The sequence below is a fragment of the Chelonia mydas genome, chromosome 12, assembly GCF_015237465.2.
Source record: "Chelonia mydas isolate rCheMyd1 chromosome 12, rCheMyd1.pri.v2, whole genome shotgun sequence".
NCBI lineage: Eukaryota > Metazoa > Chordata > Testudines > Cheloniidae > Chelonia > Chelonia mydas.
The window spans coordinates 22,218,239-22,240,776 of NC_051252.2; the positions used below are offsets into that span (position 1 = coordinate 22,218,239).

The 22,538-nt window shown below is 41.1% G+C and overlaps 1 protein-coding gene across 1 annotated transcript in view; it reads right to left on the bottom strand.

The window, feature by feature from the left end:
• LOC102947301 (neural-cadherin) overlaps positions 1-22,538 on the bottom strand; it is a 72,337-nt gene that overhangs the window by 11,359 nt on the left and 38,440 nt on the right. Inside the window, exons 18-28 of the mRNA XM_043526455.1 lie at positions 22,339-22,432; positions 20,809-20,993; positions 20,391-20,620; positions 15,466-15,743; positions 14,512-14,726; positions 13,189-13,316; positions 5,259-5,386; positions 4,230-4,353; positions 2,651-2,831; positions 1,124-1,290; positions 222-486 (exon numbers count right to left, since the gene is read on the bottom strand). Coding sequence (XP_043382390.1) covers positions 222-486; positions 1,124-1,290; positions 2,651-2,831; positions 4,230-4,353; positions 5,259-5,386; positions 13,189-13,316; positions 14,512-14,726; positions 15,466-15,743; positions 20,391-20,620; positions 20,809-20,993; positions 22,339-22,432 — 1,995 coding nt within the window. The remainder of the gene's footprint in view (positions 1-221; positions 487-1,123; positions 1,291-2,650; positions 2,832-4,229; positions 4,354-5,258; positions 5,387-13,188; positions 13,317-14,511; positions 14,727-15,465; positions 15,744-20,390; positions 20,621-20,808; positions 20,994-22,338; positions 22,433-22,538) is intronic.

The window sequence follows — 22,538 nt, forward strand, 5'->3', positions numbered from 1 at the left end:
CCAGTGGCTAAAGTATAAGCTGTGGATGGGGCTTTTCCTGTACCTTTCCCCTAGGTATGGGTGGATTTTGACTTTCTTGACAAATTCCCACACAGTTGCCTTGCAAAAAATCCGTTCAACTCAGGCTTTGTGCCGAGAAAGTGAACTTCACTTAATGTGCACACATCATACCAATAGGCCTTCTACATTCTTATGCCCCAGTTAAACCAAGAGTTCCTTACCTTGAAAACTTCGGTTCTGATTGACAGGGTAAGTGTTTCCAAGGACCAACCTACTGGGATCAATCGCAATCTCTTTGCATACTCCTGCTGCTCTCAGGATTTCTCTCTTCCCACCTCCTTCATAAAGGCGAAGGGTAAATTCGTTTTCAATTCTCTCCAGGGTGATATGATGCCACTCACCATTATCAATGTTGTAGGAGGGAAGGTTTACAGCATAGTCTCCATCGCCCAGGTTATATGAGGCCATTAAGAATCCCTGAACAACCTTGTGGAAGAAAATCACAATCAGTCCTGTATTTGATCTGTCAGGTTACTTCAACCAACTTCTTTTAACTAATGAATGATCTTGACAGAAACGTTTACTTAAACTTAGACAAAGACAACGGACTGGCTCAGGGGGTTAGGAATGTGATTCTGTCACATCTATGTTGCCAGTTCAGTCCAAGTTTTGGAATAGCCTTCCAAAGGAAGCAGTGGGGGCAAAAGATCTATTTGGCTTTAAGATTTAAACTCGATAAGTTTATGGAGGAGATGGTATGATGGGATAACATGGTTTTGGTAATTAAATATTCATGGTAAATAGGCCCAATGGCCTGTGATGGGATATTAGATGGGGACACTGGACTAGATGGATCACTGTTCTGATCCCATTTTACACCGATGTAACTCCACTGCAGCCAATGGGATGACACAAGTGTACAGTCAGTTTAACTAGTGGAGAATCAGGCCCACTTCACTAGCATGAATTAACAGAATTGTACAGTACAGATTTTCAAGTAGTATTTTACTTGCTAGGGTAGCGTACAGCACAAAAGTACTCTCTTATCCATGTTTCAGTGGGCTACACATGAGCTGGAACTGAATTCACTCTGTGCTGTGATTGTCCAAGACTATTCACTAACCTGCAGGGTGATGTGTTCATCCTTGGCTCGGGAAGACATGCTCATGATGACACTATTGGGCTGTCGTGTCCTGACCGTCACCTCTAACAGCGTCCTGCGGGCAGGCACAGCAACAGGAAGCAGATACCGAATGTGGCTCCCTGGCCCAAAGGAGTATTCTTTGGCAACTAAGAAATTCAAAAACTTTTAAAAATTACCCTAAGCAGAAAAGAGCGATGTAAGAAAAATAAAGAATTTCTCCAAATTAGTGTAAACAGCCCAGTGAAATGGTCTCCAGTGCTAACATAACATGCCTTTTTGGGGAAGTCCTTCAAGACTTTGCCACTGCTCTCCCAGTAGCTCTTCCCTGCCTTCATTTTCAAAGACATGGTAGATTCCTCCACTGAATAGGGTTAAGCGCATCTCCATCTGGATCCTGTTAATGCTGCTGTTTAAAATGCTCAGAGGGGGTTAACAGAAAGTAACAGGAGGTCCTCCCTCACACTGCTCCTTCCCCCAGGGACTGAGCATGTTTTCTGCACAGGGATCCCTGTCCAAGTGACTGAGCCCAGTGCCTCCCCAGCACTCCTCCTCTTTTCCCAGCCTGCTGACCAAGGACCAGTCCATGTAGCTCCATAACTAGAAATGAATATTTTAATTGTTTTTAAAGCCTGTTTACAGCAGTGCCTTTAAAATTAACACAAGTTAGATAAGGCCTCATTTAGCAACACAATGGAAATGCCTTTTACTTTTGCTCAATTAACTCTTCTTTTTCTCCAGCAATCGACTGAATTCCTTTTTGAACTCCTGCTTCAGGATGCAGATCAAACACAATCTCTCCTGTCTGCCCACAGTCTCTGACCAAGACAATGGGAAGAGGATGAGGACACATTTAAATCAGTGTAACAAATCTGTGGCCACCTAGGACTTTATGGTTGTCACTTTGCTGCAAACATTGGCCACCTGGAGGCAGCAGGGATGGAACTCAGATCCTCCTGCACCAAAAACACAGACCTCTTGGCCCTAGAAAATAATATCCTTTTGATGTTAGCAGTACAGTGCTTATGACACGCAGCTGAGCAATTCTGATTCTGTCCCATCCCAATTACTCAGTGAGTGTGTAACACTAACAGACCCTAGTCGATGGCGGGCGGGATCGAACTTGGAGCCTCTGGAGCTTAGTGAATGAGCCTCTACTGCATGAGCTAAAAGCCAACTGGCTCTTAGCTAAGGCTGTAGAGCGGACTCACCTCTCTCTAAGTGGTCTTGGTGCCACCAGATAGGACAGAACACCACACCCAGTTGCATAGATACCATCAGTGTAAAAGAGACGATCTGGTGATGAGGAAGACATTTCACAAAGGAATTAAAATGAGGGGTGGGATTAACAAAAAATGCCCAACCAAAAAATTAGAATATGATCCTGGGCAATCAATATGTTCAAAGCCTTATCAAAAGTGTCATTAATTGTGAACATCTTAAGCGTACTGTTCCATAAACTGTACCATCACAGCCATCAATAACATCATAGAGAAAAAAAGACTTCACCTTTATCACATCTGTAGCCATAGTAACCTGGCAAACAGTGACAGCTGAATGAGGCCCACTCGCCAAGACATCTCCCATGAATGCCACAGGAAGAGGAGCCCGTGGCCTCACAGCTCCCATCTGTCAGTGCACAGCCAGGGGAGCTATTCAGGGACTCTGCAGGAGATTCAAGGTCATACACCTTGAAGAGAAAATCAGAGAACATTGTGACTTCATTTTAACAAGCAGTTAAACTTTATCCCAGAGATCAATAGCTACACTACACCACACTGTCTGTATAACTCTAATTTCTCTCTTTGGTAGAGCTGAAGCCATGTTTTGTTTTAAAAGGCACCAGTTTTTTGACATGTTTAATAAATGTTTGACTTTTAAATATTAAACCACAAGGGTCATATTTTGCATCCGGATATGCTCAAGCAACACACACTGACTAAAGGAAAACTCCAACATTTAAAATAAAGCTGGCATGGGTCTATATATATTTCATTAACATTCAGAAATTCCTTGTGGGGGAGTTAGGACAGATGGATAAACAATAGAAGGTGGGACAGAAGGAGATAAACAACAGCACAGTCTGGGTCTCACAGAAACATCTGCTTCCAGGTAAGAGAGAGGTTTTTATGTTAATTATACTATCCATGAAAAAAAAAAAAAAGCCAATACCATTGTGCCTGATATAAGCTGACATGAATCTGACATTTAACAGAAAAAACCCCAAGTGGTGGTTTACTTTAATGGGAGCTGCACATGTGTATCTGAAGCCATGATGTGTGCCTCTAAAGTTTCATCTAACTGTTCAACCAACATTATAACAGACTGGAAGCTGGCTTTTGCTGTTCCCCAGTGGACTCCCACATTGCCAGAGAAGCACAAATGACAACACATTTCATTAAGTTGGCTGGCCTCAGTGTGAATCAGAGATGCCAACTGTCATTAAACCCATAAATGGTATATTCTATTGCTTTATATATGGTAACAAATTTATCTAGCTTCTACATCTTCATAGCGTTGCTAAGCAAAATGATCACCTTTATGGCAATTTGTGGAGGTTACAGCCTACTCAAGAGTCCTAATGACAACTACTTTCCCATGATTTAGCGTTATTTGAAATGACTCATCAGCCTAAGACCTATGCATCCGATGAAGTGAGCTGTAGCTCACGAAAGCTCATGCTCAAATAAACTGGTTAGTCTCTAAGGTGCCACAAGTACTCCTTTTCTTTTTACGAATACAGACTAACACGGCTGTTACTCTGAAACCTGTCATTAAATTCTCTATTTGCTATTCAATGTAAACAACATATCTTGTACATTTCTGCTGCTGAACATATAACAATTGCTCAAAAAAGGGTAAAAAATAAGTATTTAGGCAACTCATTGAAAATAAGAGATGCACTATAGGGCCAATTCTGCAGGGAGCTACTAAACCCTTATGGGGTCAGTCCATTACTAATCAGAACCAGAAGAGTGCCTACATCTTCAGAATACAAATCCCATTTCTCATACAAAATTCCTAAAACTCTAGACCCAAAAGTGATACATCTTTACAAATGCAAAAATCATGACACATCCTCTCTTACCTGAGTATCCAAGATTAAATTGCGCAGGCAGCCAGTAAAATGCTTGTGCTGTAACTGAGGGTATGAATACGGAATTGATTCTTTTACACCACCCAGCTGAAGAACTTGGATCACATCCAAATACCTTTGAACAGTGAGATGCATAATAAAAATGAATATGAATGGGCATGTTTTACCTTAAAATACATACACCGCAGTATAGGGAAGATAAAAAACACCACTCTTGCATTTCCAAAGAATAAATTTGAGGAATGGCAACTTTCTACAAGGATAAGAAAAACTAAAAACCAAATTCTCTGCTAGTGTAACTCCACTGAAACAATGGAGTCACCCAGAAGAGAATTTGGCCGTAAGGATTACATATGGCATTTTCAAGTTTAGCACTGAAGTGGTGGGAGTTTTAAGGTGTTACAATCTAGGAATCAGACTTCAGGATTACAAATTACTCTCAATTATATAGATTGGCACCATTAAGGTAATCTTACTGAAGTCATACAATCACAGAAGTGTAGGGCTGGAATTACTCCAGATTTACACTTGTATAATTGACAGCTAAATTTGCCCTTACACATTTATGTTTGTTACTAGTTTTAATTGAGAATTTACAAGATTTACAGTATTGAGCAAATAAAATCTGATTTAGTTGGGGTCCAACCCTGCTCCGTTTAAAGTCAATGGAACAAATTTGTTAGTAAGGTTTGGAGTAACAGGTCCAATAACTGTTTAATAATTAAGGAGTGTCTGTCGGGTGAGGGAGAATAATCCTGTGGTAAAGGCATAGTACAGGAGATATGGATTCTGTTCCTGGATCTACTACAGACTTGATCTATGACCTTGAGCATACCACAACCTCTGAGGTAGGTTAGTTCATTAATGTTTGTATAGCGCTTTGAGATCCTTGGATAGAAGACACTGTAGAAATCCACAGATGTCTTCTGAAGCATTAACAACCCTGCTTTCATCTTTATAAATTAGATGTTCAAAGATATTAAATTATTTTTCAGTTAATCTCCAGAAGTGCACTGTTACCTTCCTCTTTGTGGAATAGTCTTCGTGACCTCACAGTTTGTGCGGTCTTCAGTTGACAACCATTTACCTGGTCCCTCTATCTCTGAAACGATAGCGGCACTGCAACGATCCAAAGTGAATCGAACATCCTGCACCAAAACATATAAGGCTACTGTCATACCATAAAATGAAGAATTACACTGTGCTTCACTGAACTGCTTCAAATATTGTACTGAAGTTTTAGCCATTTCCCTCTCCCTTGCACTATGCAAATGGCAGTTCTGGGCAACTGGGCGCTGGAAATCGGAGTGTTATAGGACCTATATTCACCCTACCAGTAGGTTGCTGGGCCAAGCCAGGGGCCCACACTAACCTAGTCATTTGTGATTGCAGGAGACATTGTGAGGAGGGTCAATGTCTGGGTCTGCAGGCTTTCTATTGCGCATTGGGCCAGCGAGATGGTGACTAGGTCAGCAGGTGGATTACAACTGAGATTAAAGGCTGAAGCTGTATGCCTGTGATGATATGGCCGATCAGCTCACGCTCCTTCTCACTTGACGATGGCCGAACTGCAGCCACCAAATGTCCTAATTTTTCACATTCGTGTAAATGATCTTGGGGCTTGCACCAGACTGAATTTAAGAATTAGCATTCAGAGGGATGTGGAATTGATTAGAGAGTGGAGGTTACACACAAGTCTGGTTTGGTCAAGGTTGCTTGCAAAGCGAGTTTGGCAGGAAGCTGTCAATCCAGCCCAGGGCCTGAAAAAAATGTTAACTGGGAACTGGCTAGTTTAATTTTCAGAGTAGGTGGCTCAGAGATCACACACAGAGACATCCAATATTCAAGGCCCAAGCTTTTTAGGGGTGACAAAGTTCCTCTCTTGATGTGGGGGCAGACATTTGGCTCCATGACCTTAGGGACTCGATCCAGGCAGGAAATCGCTATGGTTGCCAACCCTCAAGGATTGTCCTGGAGTCTCCAGGAATGAAAGATTAATCTTTAACTAAAAATTATGTCATGTGATAAAATCTCCAGGAATTCATCCAACCAAACCTGGCAATTCTAGAAATCGCTACCAAGTAGTGTGGGTCAGGATGTGACCCTAAATGTGATACTAATTGGCGGTGTCCTCAGCGGGCAGCACAGATAAGACTAAAAAGGACCAGTCTTCCAGAAGTAAGTGGGACCCAGCATTTCACTGGTGGTCCTTTTGCCTATGGAAAAAAGGGGAGACCTGAAGTCTTCGCTGACTGAGGTCCTGGTAATCTCTACCCCTCCCTCCCCCCACACACACACAATTAGGGGGAGATGAACAGGATTTGGAAGTGAATTGAGTCCTAGGGGAAGGCACAGGCAGGTCTACCCCAAATTACTGGTTGTATGGTATCCTGAACTCAGATAATCTCCTGGCGTGAGAGAACAGGAATGCCCCTCCCCAGTGTTAAATACCTAAAGTTGTACCCTGTTGTTTAAAATTTATCCTCTGTGTCTTGTGTTCATTTGTCTGTGTGTCCTGATCAATAAAGGGTTTTGCCATTTTCTGTGCCATTTTCTATATTACAACAAAAGGCAATATATAAAAACACGAAGAAATGGACATGCAACTGTGCATTTAATTTGTGCATTTGATTACAATAGTCATACTCACAAAATGGATAATTGCATTTGCAAATGGATAATTTGGCACATTTGTGCACACAATTAACTGAGTTGAGACTACAAAGATGTTAGTTTATTTGTGAAAATTAACATTGCATCTACAAATTGCATGTATTTGTATGCCTACTTTTAAAAAAAATCTGACCCTAAACTGTGCAAATGTATAAGATCAGTAAATGTCTTACCAGATAATTTCCTTTCTGCTAGCAGAATCTCCCACAACTCTGATACATGTGGGCTATTCCCTCCTGTCTGCAGTTTCCAGAGGCAGTTCAAAGCTGTTGGACAGCCCATGTTAGCCACTCTACCTTCTCCAGCTTTGTAATAAATATAAAGGGAAGGGTAAACCCCTTTGAAATCCCTCCTGGCCAGGGGAAAGCCCCTCTCACCTGTAAAGGGTTAAGAAGCTAAAGGTAACCTCGCTGGCACCTGACCAAAATGACAATGAGGAGACAAGATACTTTCAAAAGCTGGGAGGAGGGAGAGAAACAAAGGGTCTGTGTGTCTGTCTATATTCTGTCTTTGCCGGGGACAGACCAGGAATGGAGTCTTAGAACTTTTAGCAAGTAATCTAGCTAGGTACATGTTAGATTATGATTTCTTTAAATGGCTGAGAAAAGAACTGTGCTGAATAGAATAACTATTTCTGTCTGTGTATCTTTTTTGTAACTTAAGGTTTTGCCTAGAGGGGTTCTCTATGTTTTGAATCTAATTACCCTGTAAGGTATCTACCATCCTGATTTTACAGGGGGGATTTCTTTATTTCTATTTACTTCTATTTTTATTAAAAGTCTTCTTGTAAGAAAACTGAATGCTTTTTCATTGTTCTCAGATCCAAGGGTTTGGGTCTGTGGTCACCTATGCAAATTGGTGAGGCTTTTTATCCAACATTTCCCAGGGAAGGGGGGGGTGCAAGTGTTGGGAGGATTGTTCATTGTTCTTAAGATCCAAGTGTCTGGGTCTGTAGTCACCTAGGCAAATTGGTGAGGCTTTTTACCAAACCTTGTCCAGGAAGTGGGGTGCAAGGTTTTGGGAAGTATTTTGGGGGGAAAGACGTGTCCAAACAGCTCTTCCCCAGTAACCAGTATTAGTTTGGTGGTGGTAGCGGCCAATCCAAGGACAAAGGGTGGAATATTTTGTACCTTGGGGAAGTTTTGACCTAAGCTGGTAAAGATAAGCTTAGCAGGTTTTTCATGCAGGTCCCCACATCTGTACCCTAGAGTTCAGAGTGGGGGAGGAACCTTGACAAGCTTGCTGCCAGATGATTCATTCTAAAGCTGTGATTAGTAATAATAACATCAATGTGAACAAGTAAACTACAGTAGGCTATAGCCTACAAGCATAGCTATCAAAATTAAATATTGTCCCTTGGCTAGGAAGCCAATCAGGGAGTTTAGAAGTGTGTGAGACGCTGCTAGCAGAAAGGTAATTGCCAGATAAGAAATTTAACATTCTGCAGCTCAGTGTGTCTCATAATTCTGATATGTATGGGGTAACTGCAATATCAGAATCCTTGAGATTTTTGCTGTTCTTGACACGAGCTAAACCTTGTCCACATGGAGTATTAGGCCTTTAGCGTTGAAGTGGCAAGTCATGCCAGTTTTAGTAAGGCATGCAACAATATTTGCATGCCTTACGCGGTCCAAAACGGCATCCCTCCATGCAGCATGACCTCACTCATATGGTGTGGGTCAGGTCGTACAGTGCAGAGCGTCCTCCATGGGGGCCAGATGGAATCGTCCCGCAGTGCAGATCCAGCCCAGTGGCTGCCAGTTGGGCAACGCACAGCCAGTTGGTCATGCAGGCATGAAATACATGGCTTGCATCTACAGGCAGGTAGTTGAAGCTCACCTGGAGAAGAACAGAGTTCCACTCACTTTGGAAAACAGCCCTAATGAAGCTAATGCTTCCCCCTCAATAGCCAGACTGTCAGTTGTAGACAGACTAGGCCTGGATGGTGGATGGGTCTTGGTAAAGGATCTCTAGTCTCACTGGTAGCTGCAATGGTGGTTCTAATTTCAGTTCTATCAGATTGGAGAACCATAGTCTCTTTTGCCAGTGCAGAGCTAACACTTTCACTTTTGTTTCTCCTTGCCTTATTTTCTGGATCACTTTTCCTAGAAGTGGAAATGGTGAGAATGTGTATAGCAGGCCTTGTGACCATTTGTGCAAAAACAGCATCCATCCCCAGGGAATTGGGGTCTGCTTCTCTGGTAAAGTACTGAGAAATCAGAGTGAAGATTCCCTGATTCAGACATCATGCTGTGTTGCTGAGTGTGCACCTGCAGAACCAGTCTGCCTTTGGGTTCAGCTTTCCTTTTATATGTATTGCTCTTACGGAAGAGAGGGTCCTGTCTGCCTATTCCATTATCTCCATTGCTTTTGCGTGTAGGGTTAAATTCCTCATTCCCTTTGGTTGTTGATATACACCATAATGGCCATATTGTCCAATTGGACCAGAACAAGGTTGCTGTCTAGGTAGTTCTGGAACTTCCATTGGGCTCATCTTGACAGCTCTGAGCTCCAACAGATTGATGTTATGGCTCCTTTCCTTGGGGTTCCTGGCACCTTGCACTATCCAATGCCCCAGATCCTGTCAGGCTGGCATCGGTTGTGAGTGCCTGTGGGTCTGGAATGCAGCTAGGAAGACACTTGGGGATTTTCTGTGGGATTGCACACCATTGTAAAGAGAGATGAGCCCCTAGTTCAGAAGCAGTACCCGATCTTGCATGTGTTCTGGTGAATGATTCCATACCTTCAGGGGAGAGACCTGGAGGCACCTGATACAGAACTTTGCCCATAGAATGATTCCTATACATGAAACCAGGAGGCCAATTAACTAGACACTGAGCTATGGTCAGACTTGCCCACTTTACCAGCACGGTTATCAGGTTCTGGATCTTGTGGAATCTAACCAGTGACGGGTAGACTTTTGCCATAGTGTCTATATCCACTCCCAGATGAACTATCTATGTGGAGAGAGTGAAAATGCTCTTCTTGGTGTTTATCACAAATCAGTGTGCTTGAAGCAGATCCTGCATCTGGATTGTGGCACTGTGCACCACGGCTTGGGTCAGAGCTCTGATCAAGATGTCATCTAGGAAGGGATACAGGTAAGTACTCTGAGACCTTACTCTGGCTATTATGACCACCGGCATCTTGATGAAGACCCTGGGGCTGACAAAAACATTTGATACTGCTAGTGTACCATGCTATACACAAATCTCAGCAGTAAGTGGTAGCATGGCTGTATGGGAATGTGGAGATATGAATCTCCTAGGTTCACAGAAGCAAGAAAATTCCTTTGGAGCAGGGATACTACTGTTAAAGCTAGGGTCTCTATCTGAAATCTCATTTTCTTCATCTAGTGGTGAGCTGCTTGAAATCCAGGACCACTGTGACCTCCTATATAACTCTGGACAATGAAGAAAATGGAGCATAGTCTTAAGAATCTGTCTTCTGAGGGAACTCTTTCTAGTGCTGCTATGTCCAGGAGACATGAGATTTCATTTAACACCAGCTTGTATTTGATGGGGTCACCTGAGATGGAGAAGTGGATGAAGGAGGGTTGGGGTGGGAACCTTAGTTTGAAGGAGTGTTGGCAACTCAACGTCTCTCTTACCAACTTGTCTGTGGTTGACTGCGATTGTTCTTCTAAGAAGTGGGAAATTCTGCCTCCAGATTCAGATCTTGGTGGAGGCACTTTTGTTGTCACAGTGGGCTCTCAATCCACCTCTGGATTTTCCACTCAATCCCTGATTCCAGAATTTTCCCATGATATAGCTGATGTCTTTCCTCTGGTACCTTCATGAAGAAGATGGACAAAAGGAGTATTTTTGTCTGCTTCTGAGATTGTAGATCCTCCTTGGAGCACTGAGTGGGGAGGGGAGGGAGGGTTTCAGTTTGGCAGCACTTTTTGCCATTATTTTGTCTAGTTTTTCCCCAAAGAACAGAGAGCCTGTGACTTTAGATGAGCACAGATTTTGTTTAGAGTGAGCATCAACCTTCAAAGCCAGATGTGGTGTCTCTGAGCTGGATGCCATGACCCTGGCTAAAAATCTTATTGCGTCCATTTGTTGGATTCTGCCACAAAAGCTGTTGCTAGGGAAATTTCCTTAAGTGTAGGCTGGAAGTCAGGATGGTCTTGGTCCTTGGTCTTAAGATCATCCAAGCCAGTACATTGTGGTTTTTGCAAATCATGTAGCTGCCAGGGATGCTTTAAGAGTGGCTGATGAAGCCTTAAATTCCCTTCTAAGCGTGGCTTCCACCTTTCTATCAGTTAGAGCTTTGGAAAGAAATCCCCTTCAGATTTTATTACCATATCTTTTGCTAGAGATGCTTCTGCAGCATTGACTTTTGGTCATAGCATATTTTTAGCTCTTGCAACTTCTAATATCTAAATGTGTGCCTGCTTGTGTGTTTATCCTTATCAGGGGTTTCCCATTCCACTCTGCTCACATCCTCAAAGGATAGGTGCAGTGGGATTGCTCTCTCAAGCAAGGGCTTAGAAGGCAGGTATTTGCCTTTAGGCTTGTCCTCTACTGGCTGCTCAAGTTGGATCTGGATTGTGGAGGCAACTTTTCTGTACATGGTTTCAAACATTTCAGGGAGGGAAAACTTTTGCTGCATTTTTCCATGTCCTGCTCTGAGCCTGAATCTGAAATATCCCCTTTCTCAGTAGAATTTGTGTTAGAGTCAGAGGATGAATCTCTCTTAGGTTTTTTAATATCTTTCTCATTTTGCTCTTTTTAGATTTTTTAGACTTTTGGGCTTATTTGCAGGTGTTGTCATCCAGCTGTGGCCAGGGTATTAGAAGTTTGCTTTATGCAGCGCCTTGAGCTCTCTGGATATCTCTCCCTCAATGTCCTTCCCCTTGGGGCCCCATTCCTCCTGCACCAAGGATGGCAGTCAATAGTCAGAGTTCCCTGATTCAAGAGGCCCGAGAAGAAAGAAACCTGGGTATGAGCCCTGCTTCCCTTTCCAGGGAACTTACGATTCATTTTAGGACTTGGGGACAGGACCTGGGGCCCCTTAAGGGCTTTTTCTTTCTCCATTCCTGTTCTGTCCCAGGCCTTATCCCTTGGGCTTGTTGGATAAAATCCTCCTTTTTTTCTTTGGAGTCTTTCCTTACTCTGCTCTTCATCTCCAGATTGGGCATTTCTTTACTGGAGTCTTGGTTTCTTGAGCCAGGGGGACCCAACGTGCCTGTCCAACTCAGAACCCTGTGCCCTAGCAGTGCAAGTGTCAGCTGGCTGAGAACAGGCAGGGCACAATTTGCCCTCCAAAGGGCCTGTAAAAGTTGACTCACAAATAGGGCACCACTTTGATTTAGCTCAGTGTTTGCACAACAGCTATGCCATGCCTTGGGGGGATATGGGAGTAGGGGGGAGGAAAGGCAGAGGAGGCTGGCAGGGAGGTACCAGGTATCTGAAACCAACCCACTGGTCAATACCCAATCCAGGAGAGAGAGAAAGGGTGCTTGCTATTCCCCCGCTCCCAAAAAGCCTCCCCAAACATATAAAATACAAGTGAACTGTTACTTGACCGCTGCTGGAGAGGCAGAAGATCTGGCAGAACCATAAAGCTGAAGAAGGGAGCATGAGCATGGCTAGCACGGGCTATGCCACAGTTTTGAACTGCTATGGAAACTACAGACAGGAGGAAAATAGCCCATATCAGCGGTCCTCAAACTTCATTGCACCGTGAGCCCTTCTGACAACAAATTTCAGAGTAATCTGAATAATTTACAGTATGCATCCGATGAAGTGAGCTGTAGCTCACGAAAGCTTACGCTCAAATAAATTGGTTAGTCTCTAAGGTGCCACAAGTACTCCTTTTCTTTCTGACAACAAAGTTACAACATGACCCCGTCGGGACTCAATCCTGCTACCCCGAGTAAGGGGAGAGGGGGCTGCAGCTTGAGTCCCGATGCCCCAGGTGGGGATGGAGCTCAGGCTTCAGCTTGAGCCCCTGGTCCCAGCAAGTCCAATACTGGCCCTGGTGACCCCATTAAAATGGGGTCCCGACCCACTTTGGTGTCCTGAACCACAGTTTGAGAACCGCTGACCCATATGTAACAGAACTGTGGGAGACACGGAGCTGCAGAAGGATAGATTATGAAATTCATAGTGCTATCCTCCCAATATTCACATTGTGCATCAGGTCTACAGGTATATATGGAATGAAACACTCAATTTTCCAGTTTCTCATTTATATCTTCCTAATTCTGTGTGTATGCAAGAGCTAACTGGAAGTAAGAAAACCATAAAGTGGAAAACAAGTATCTGACCTGACCATTAGTTCTGACTTCAAGCCGATGCCATCTTTTGTCAGTCAAGTTCAAGTGACTTGGGAAATGCAGCGTCTCAGTGCCTGCACCATGGTTAATTTTCAACACAGGAATGCCACTGGAAAGTTCTAAAAGACCAACAAGAAAAATTAAAAAGTTACATTTTTAAAAATCTATCTGCAAATATATTTTTCTACTTTTGCTACGTTGGTGTATGTATTGACTTGATTAGTTTAACAATTATTGTCAACCACAGGTTACTGGGCTCAGTGAAGGAACTATGTGGTTACATTCTATAGCTAGTTTTATGTAGGAGAAGTTATTGTCTGTTGGCCTTGTAAATTATAATTGTATTAATGAGTGTGCTGTTTGTTAATTAATTGTATGTGGAATCTGCTGCCTGAACTGTGCAGAGAAAATACGCTGCACTAAACATTTTTTCATGATCAGGCTCTAAACCAAACATTGAAATCTATTCCTTACTAAGGCACTAATACCATATTACGTTCTAAAGTAAAAATTCAGACTAATTACATACATGCATGCATACAGGGTTTGCTATATCCCAACTCCTGTCCAAATTCATAAGTAAATACAAATTCAGCCTCACAGAAGCAAAGTAAAAATCAAGTCATAGATTAATATCCCAACATTTAGGACAATCTAAAATATACACAATTCTGCACACATCTTCTTTCATGAACTCACTGAAAATAATTGAGCAACAATTAAAAAATCATTGGATGTATAGACAACTTTAACTACTGCATATATGGCTTTGATGGTGCTGTGGGACTGGATTCATCCATCAAGTCATAGTCTGTTAAAGAAAACATGTTTCAAAAATGCCTTGAGACTGAAAGAATTTTAAGAAGTAGATTTCTGTCTTCACAAACCACAGAAAATGACATGCGACTGACTGCATTAATCATGTAATACCTGTCTCAAAAGTACCTGAACTCCTTTAAAGCACTAGATATTTCCTTGTGGGATTTTTTTTTTTTTTTTTTTTGGTAAATCTGTCTCTTCTGTTTCACTTTGATTTCTTTAGCTCTAGGATAGGCTCAGAACCATTAGCGTAAACTAAAAAATACCCACAATATCAAAGAAAAATGTTCTCCTAAAGTATATTTCAGGAAACTTTTTTCCTAATTTTTCTAGGGTCTTGCATTCAAGAGACAAACTTTATATGAATCCATCAGACTGAAGTAAGAATTCACACTATAATTACTATATTATCCATGCAACATCAATTCCTAGAGAATCCTTACTTCAAGTCCCTACAAAGCATTTAGTTATGTGTAATGTACAGACTACAAGTACCTATTGCCATGAAGTTCTCTGGACTCCCGGGCTCTGGATCTGATAAAGGACCACTGTATAGTAAAAGCCCATCTGGAACCTCAGTAATAAACTCTAGGGACAGTAAGCTCTCAAAACAAGGCCTGATGGGTCGAAACCATGCATATCCATTTCCATGGAAACTGTGCTTAGTCTGCTGGCAGTCAGGTCCATGAAATGAAGTAGAACAATGACATCTGAAAGAGCAAATCAGAGGAAGGCTAAAGCAAAATAAATAAATGAATAGATAAACTAAAAATACTATAATCAAAACATTTACTTTTAGTTAATCTACCAACCTGGGCTGGATATGATTCAGTGATCTAAAAGTTAAAAGGTCTGTGTTCAGTAACCAATATCCTCAGACATCTTGACCCTTTTTGAAAAGCTTTTCAACATAAACATTTCCTACTGTTTTCATCGTGAACCTACCCATGGAAGAAATCCCATGAGAATCCTATGAAAATTCTAAAAGATTAATTGGGAATTAAATCTTGAAATCATGAAAGGACCACTAAAAAGTGATGGAGCTGTGGAATCTGAAATCATCATAACAACCATTCACAAAATTATTCTAAATTGTTGAAGAACTGCATAGAGAGATGAGTTAACACCACTAACTTATTTGTGTTTTTTCATTGGTTTCCACTTAGGGCCTTATCTTGACAGTCCTTATTCAGACTATACTTTCAATGGCTTCAAGACTGCAGGACCAAGATCAGGCCCTTAATAAAGAACTGTTTTTATTATTAAGTTTACAGTCTTCTGCACATGTAACACTCTTCTGGATTTCCCTCAATTTGAAATGTACAGTTTAATGCCGATCTGAAGGTGCATCTATCACTTTTCTAGTCCTGTATCTTGTTAACTACATTTAACATTTTAAAAAAGAAATAAAAGAGACAGTAAGAAAAACTGCAGTGCAAGTTTCCTCACCTGTAACCATTAAGAGTGTCAATACATGTCCCACCATTGAGACATGGGCTTCGGGGGTAGGAGGCACAAGACTGATGAACTCGATCTCTAGCTGAACAGGTGCAGACTGCACTGATGGTGATTGTTACAGAGACAAATGACACATTCCCAGCATCCATCACTGTTGGGATGTCACTCACTGTGAAGTAGTTTGTACAACCGCTGCCACCACTACAGTCTATTCTCCCACATTCGTCTACATCAATCTGTGAAACGTTCACTTTTAAAGCTGATTGGATCTAAGAGGAAACGCAGTTTAACAAATCACCAGTCTGTCTCTAATGGAATGTTTTCATTTGTTCCTTCAGTTCTGAAAATCCATACAATCATAAACTTTATGGAATACTTTAATTACACGAAAATTGGTCATTAATAGCCTAGACTTTGTGAGCAATCAAAGTGATTTAAAGGAAATTATATGTATTCAGTGTGCATGAAAGTTTACAGTAGCAATATTTCCTGGAACTCAATAATTGCTATCACTGACAGCCAACTTATTAGAGCTGTTATGGACTGTTAATAATATTTCTAAGGCACCAGAAAGTGCTAGACTGGCAGATGCCAGAGTGCAGGGACTGGGATTGTGCCTAAAATCTTAGGGCAGTGTAAGGCACCCTTCTCTCCACCCTTGCTCACTCATAAAGGGCCAGGTCACAACCAGCAAGAAAATTCCAAGTTAAGTTTTCTACTCACCCTGTTATGCCCACATACTGTAAATCATAAGTTCACTCCCCCAATACAGAAGCATGGCCTGACCAAGGCACATGCACAATTGAATTGAATTCAGGACTGCTGAGTACCCAGCCGAGTAGTGGACATGGCTTGCTACACAGGCAAGTTTTGAGACATGTGTATCCTAGTTGCATTCAGACTTGCTGACACAACTCCACCACATCTGCATTTACCTCCCGCCATCTCTGCAAGAAGATGCAGTGATGTTCAGTGTGCAGGGTAATGTGGGATCTCTCTGCACAGGATTTCATTTGTCATTTATATATTTATTATTTGAATTACATGACTTCCTCGTTTGCATCATTGCGAGGTAGAACAAAGCTCTTAGTGTCAAGGTTCTGACCCTTGATCCAAATCCTGAAGCTTTTCATGCACCAATGGAAAGGTCAAAACCTCTAATTCAGTATCCAACGGCATCCTAGAGTACAGTATCCTAGAGAGGCATCACATAGAGGCCAAAACGGAGACTGGGGCCCTATCGTAACGACACTACACAACACAGGCTGTGACCTAAAGACTTACACTCTAAATTGACAAGACAGGCAAAGGGTTGGTGGCAAACAGAGCTACAGAGAAGTAAGGAGACTTGCCTGAGATCACACAGCTGGTAATGGCTGAGCTGAGAATAACCTAGCTCTCCTGCCTCTCATCCAGCTCGCTATGCACTGGATCATGTGTCTCCCAATCAATCAATCAATGAATCAATCAATATTATTGTTTATTTGTGTTATTGTAACACCAAAGAGCCCCAGTAATGGCCCGGAACCCCATTGTGCTCGGCACTGTACAGACACAGAACAAAAAAACCCCGTCCCCTATCCCAAAGAGCTTATACTGTAAGATAAAAGACAACAGATGGATATAGCTAGATGGGGGAGCACAAAGAAACAGAGACAATATAGTTGGCAAAGGAGAGTTTCAAGGAGGGCTTTGAAGGACGATAATAAGTTAGTTTTGTGGATGTTTACAGGGAGTTTGTCCTAGGCATGAGGGGCAGCATGGCAAAAAGCACAAAGGTGTCTGAAAATTTAACTTCTTGGGCTGACCAGAGGCAGTGTTTGGATATTGAATTAGAGGTTTTGACCTTTCCACGGGTGCATGAAAAGCTTCAGGTTTTGGACCATAGTGTCAGAACCTCGACACTAAGGGCTTTGTTCTACCCTCACGATGTTGTAAATCAGGAGTAACTCCATGAAGATAACAGAATTCACCAATGTAAAACTACTGTGAGCTCAGACTTAGGGACTGGTAATTTTATATGTTTAATAAGCTGTTACTTTTAGTGGAACAATGTATGAAAAACAAATTAAAAATAAACTCTAATGGCCAAAAACAAATTTAAAAACCTTCCATTTTTTTCTTCTCTTTCCATTTTACTACTGCCTTCATTTTAATCTACCATTCTTTTAAGAACTTCGACCCTTATGACTAATCTTCAATACATCCTCATAAATATTATGACATATATTGAAAAAAGGTAGAAATATATCACACAATGACATGATGTATCCTGTCAATGCAATTATGGGGTATGCAGTCTACATATATTGCTGTTAGTGGGGATTCTGTATTAAAAAGATTTAGACAGTTTTGCTATACTGTTACAGAAAAATATGGCACATATAGACAATCATGATTCCTTTAAACTACCCGGATGGATGTCTTTGGTTGTACACTAAGATCAGTTATCATAAAGCCATATCCAAAGGAGTGTAACAAATAAATATACTTCATCATTTATTTATTTAAAATTTTAATGAATAATTCTAGCGCTAATTGCCAATTTTCTATGTTTATCGTTAACTGAAACATATCTACAAAAGATAATGGAGGAATTCTATATTTATGTTTTGTTTCTGTAAGTATAGAAAATTGGTGATAACTCATTAGAGCTATTCATTAAACTCTGAAAGGTGATAAATAATTAATAGAAATGGCATTTCTTCAGTAAAATATGTGAAGCAAAAATTATCCTCTTGTTATCACTGTGATGAATCATCGCACTATGTATTATGAAGCAGAGTCTATTTGAAATCAATGTAACTTTCCATATTATCATTGTAATTGCTCTATAAATACACAAGAGAAGCAGCAGTTATTTTGCATGAATAGTATCTGCCTCTCTGATTCTGTGACCTTGGCCATTTGGAGGATTCTAATACTCTATATTGTTGTTTAATAGACAAAACTACGTACTTTGCAGTCTGATAAAAGTTGGGCAGGTGGCGAGTTGTGATTACTGCTCCTGACTGGCTAAGAATTACACACAATCTATTTATTATCACTGAAACCACTTCATGTCTCCATCTCCCCTCCTCTCCCTTTTCTCTCATCTGCCTGTTGTGTCTTATCTTTTAGATCGTAACCTCCTTGCAGCAGGAGCTGTTATTTACTATGTGCTTGTACAGCAGCTGGCACACTGGGGCTTCTTAGACACCAAGGCCAGAAGGGACCACTGTGATCACCTAGTCTGACCCCAGCTCTGTAGAACACAGGCCAGAGAATTGATTTCCCCAAAATAATTCCCAGAACAGATCTTTTAGAAAAAACACCCAATCTTGATTTAAAAATTGCCAGTGATGGAGAATCCACCACAACCCCGGTAAATTGTTACAATGGTTAATTACCCTCACTGTTAAAAATCTCTGCCTTGTTTCCAGTCTGAATTTGTCTAGCTTCAACTTCTGGCCACTGCATTGTGTTATACCTTTCTTTGCTAGATTGAAGAGCCCATAATCAAACATTTGTTCCCCGTGTAGGTACTTATAGATTGTGATCAACTCATTCCTTAACCTTCTCTTTGTTAAGATAAATAGGTTGAGCTCCTTGAATCTATCACTATAAAGCAGGTTTCTAATCCTTTTATCATTCTTACAGTTCTTCTCTGGACCCGCTCCAATTTTTCAACATCTTTCTGAAACTGTGTGGGGTTTCTGAAAAAACTGAAAAAAAATATTTCAGCAGAGGTCGCACCAGTGCCAAATACAGAGGTAAAATAACTTCTCTTCTCCTATTTGAGATCCCCCTCTGTTTATTGCATTAGCTCCTTTGGTCACAGCATTGCAGCAGGAGCTCATGTTCAGCTGATTATCCACCATGACCTCCAAATCTTTTCCAGAGACATTGCTTTCCATGATAGGGTCCCGCATCCTATAGTATGGCCTACATTCTTTGTTTCTAGATGTATACATTTAGCCATATTAAAATGCATATAGTTTGCTTACGCCCATATTACCAAGCAGTCCAGATGGTGGCTCAGCATTAGTGATCATTTTCTTCATTATTTCCCACTTCCTCAACTTTTGTGTTACCTACAAACTTTATCAGGTAATTGATAAAAATGTTAAATAGCGTAGGGCCAAGAACCAATTCCTGTGGGACCACATTAGAAACACACTGACTCAGTGATGATTCCCCATTTACAGTTATATGTTGAGACCTATCAGTTACCCATTTTAATCCTTTTAATATGTTCCATGTTAATTTTAATTTTATATCATCCTAGTTTTGTAATCAAAATGTCATGCAGAACCAAGTCAAATGCCTTACAAAAGCCTAAGTATATTACATCAACAATAATCACCAACCAAACTTGTAATTTCATAAAAATATCAAGTTAGCTAGACAGGATCTATTTTCTATAAACCCATCTTGATTGGCATTAATTATATTACCTTCCTTTTAATTCTTGATTAATCAAGTCAAACTGACAGGGCTATAACTACGTGGGTCCTCCCATTTACCCATTTTAAAGATTCATATTTTGGTTGCCCTCTGGGCAATACTGCATAGTAGATGTTAAGTAATAATAATAATATTTTTAATATGCGCACACACAAAAATATCACACAAAACTGACCAAAGTGCTATGATTCGGAGGAGGAGACTGCCCTCTCCTAACTAAAAAAGTGGCCAGACAAATTGAAATGGAATTTTGTATAAAAGGGATTGATGAGAGGAAGAAAATTAAACGAAAAAGCTCTGATACAAATTTGTATAACAAAACTTCAAGTGAAGCAAAAAGTAAATCAGTAGGCCTGATATGCTCTTCCATAGTGTGGCTGTGTCTGCATAAAGGATGCTAGTATAGTTAGTTTATATCTACGCAAACCACCCTAATGTTAAGTTCATTGAATTAAAACTGGGGCACATACCTTGTTTTTAAATGCTGCCATTTCACCATGCAATTTTTCTGGTCTATAATAAGAAGAGCCACCACGAACTGCAAATCTTAAGTTTGTCTGTCTTCCGTCAACGTTCATCATACTGAAGATAGTGATATCACTAGGATGAGCTGAGAAGATTTCTGCCAGTAACTCTTTAAATTTGTCATGTCTGCTTTTCCCATGTTCATCTTTCCTTATAAACTCCTCCGCTGTAACACCTGAGATGGGGATTCATAAGTACAGTATACTAAAATGAAATGCCTGCAGAGCTTTGGTTAATCTCTCAACTCACCCCAGCTCAACAGCACTAGAAACACACTGCAAATGCCTCTATCCTACAATCACATCTAAGTAACAGTTTTTCAAATACAGCAGCAACCAAGCTCAAACAGCAAATGAAACTTACCTGCCAGACGTACAGTAGCTGAATTGCGTATGGCTTCATTTTCCAACTCTTTGACATGGATCTGTACTGTAGATATTACATCAGGCCAGACTCCATCTGAAACTCTGATTCTTAAGTTGTATGTCCCCTGAGGAGCATTATCCACCATTACCAGAGAGCCAGTCCTTTGATTTAATCTGAAAAACCTAGAAGTAAAGCTTCAAATCATAAAAAGCCTAATAAGTCAAACCAGAAACATCCTCTACTCATTATTGAATTGGTCTCTTTCAGCATACACGTTCTACCATATGAGGTCCTGACCGAGCGACACAGGTATATGGCCTCGTAAGCTACAAAAGCCCTAGAAAGTTGGTATGGAGGATCCGTATCAACTGATGGGTACCAGAGCCCAATCTCAGAAAGGCACTAAAAAGAAAAAACTTTGTACTGGGAAGTTGTGGAGAAGCTTGGGGAGAGTTTATAAAAATGAGTAGCTTTTCTGCAATTCCCAAGCCCATGAGCTTTCCTCTCCTGACCCAGAGCATGTAGTCTACAGGAATTAGTACAGCCTTATGGCTCAAACTCAGGAATACCCTTGCACAGGTCCCAGTGGTGAGTAGGGAGGAGTGATAAGAGGAGGGAGCAAACCCTCTAGTCCCACACTGGTGCCTGTCAAAGAGAAGTTTCAAGGGAGATGTCTTGCATCGTGCCCATGAGCTATGATGAAAGGGGCAGTTTTGAGCGGCTGTGGAGGTCTACTACGGCCAGGTCACTACTACAGAATAGTACCCTCTTATGGCTTAGTACCCTCAATGGCTGCTGACAGGCAGAAGCTCCAGCTGCAACTCTGGGCTCGCTAAGGCTTTAACACCTTCATTTTCTAGGGAAAAGAAAACTTGGTTTTGTTTTTATTTTGGGAAACAGAGACAAAGCCACTTCAAAACTACATTTCTGCTAATGGCACCCCACATTTTGTGATGTGGGCAGATGAATTAGTATGGTCTAGGGGCCCAGTTCAACACTGGCATGAACAGACACAACTACAAAGAGTTAAAACAAGTTGTGACTGCTTATGCAGTGGGGAATTTAGCTCTAGGAGGAGATCATCCAAATTCACTTTCACTTGTGATATCTTGCGTTATTCTACTCTTTGCTCATACTGGTTGCCTTTATGCGATCAAATACAAATAGACTATAACTCCTGGGGGTGGAGAGGGAGGAAATGAAACTGGAGCCTATTTTTATTTTGGGTCTAATACAAAACACACCCTTAATGCCTAGGAAAAGTAATAGAGATCTCTACTTAAAAATGAACAGCATGATGTAGCCCTACATTATTTGAGATGAAGATACATATTGTGTACACCACCAATTCCTTGAAACCTAGTTATCTCAACAAAAAAGAACATTCGGGAGGTACGTTCCTTGTTGCATGGGATAATCCTGGCTTTTACACATATAATGTACACAGGGAAATCTCATGGTGAGTAAAAAAATTACAGAAGCATAAACATTAAATATTACTCAGTTTGACACAAATACAATCCTCACTTGAGCATTTTTCCTTCAGAGAGAAATGTTTTATTGTCCCAGTCATCCTGATCTGGTGCAAACACTTCCCCAAGCACTGTTGTTGACCATTTCCCTGTTGAGATAAATTATAATAAATCTGCATTTAATTTTTGTTTTTCAAAGGATTTTAAATTCCACTGCATTCATTACTTCATTTATCATTTTCATATTCCTGTTTG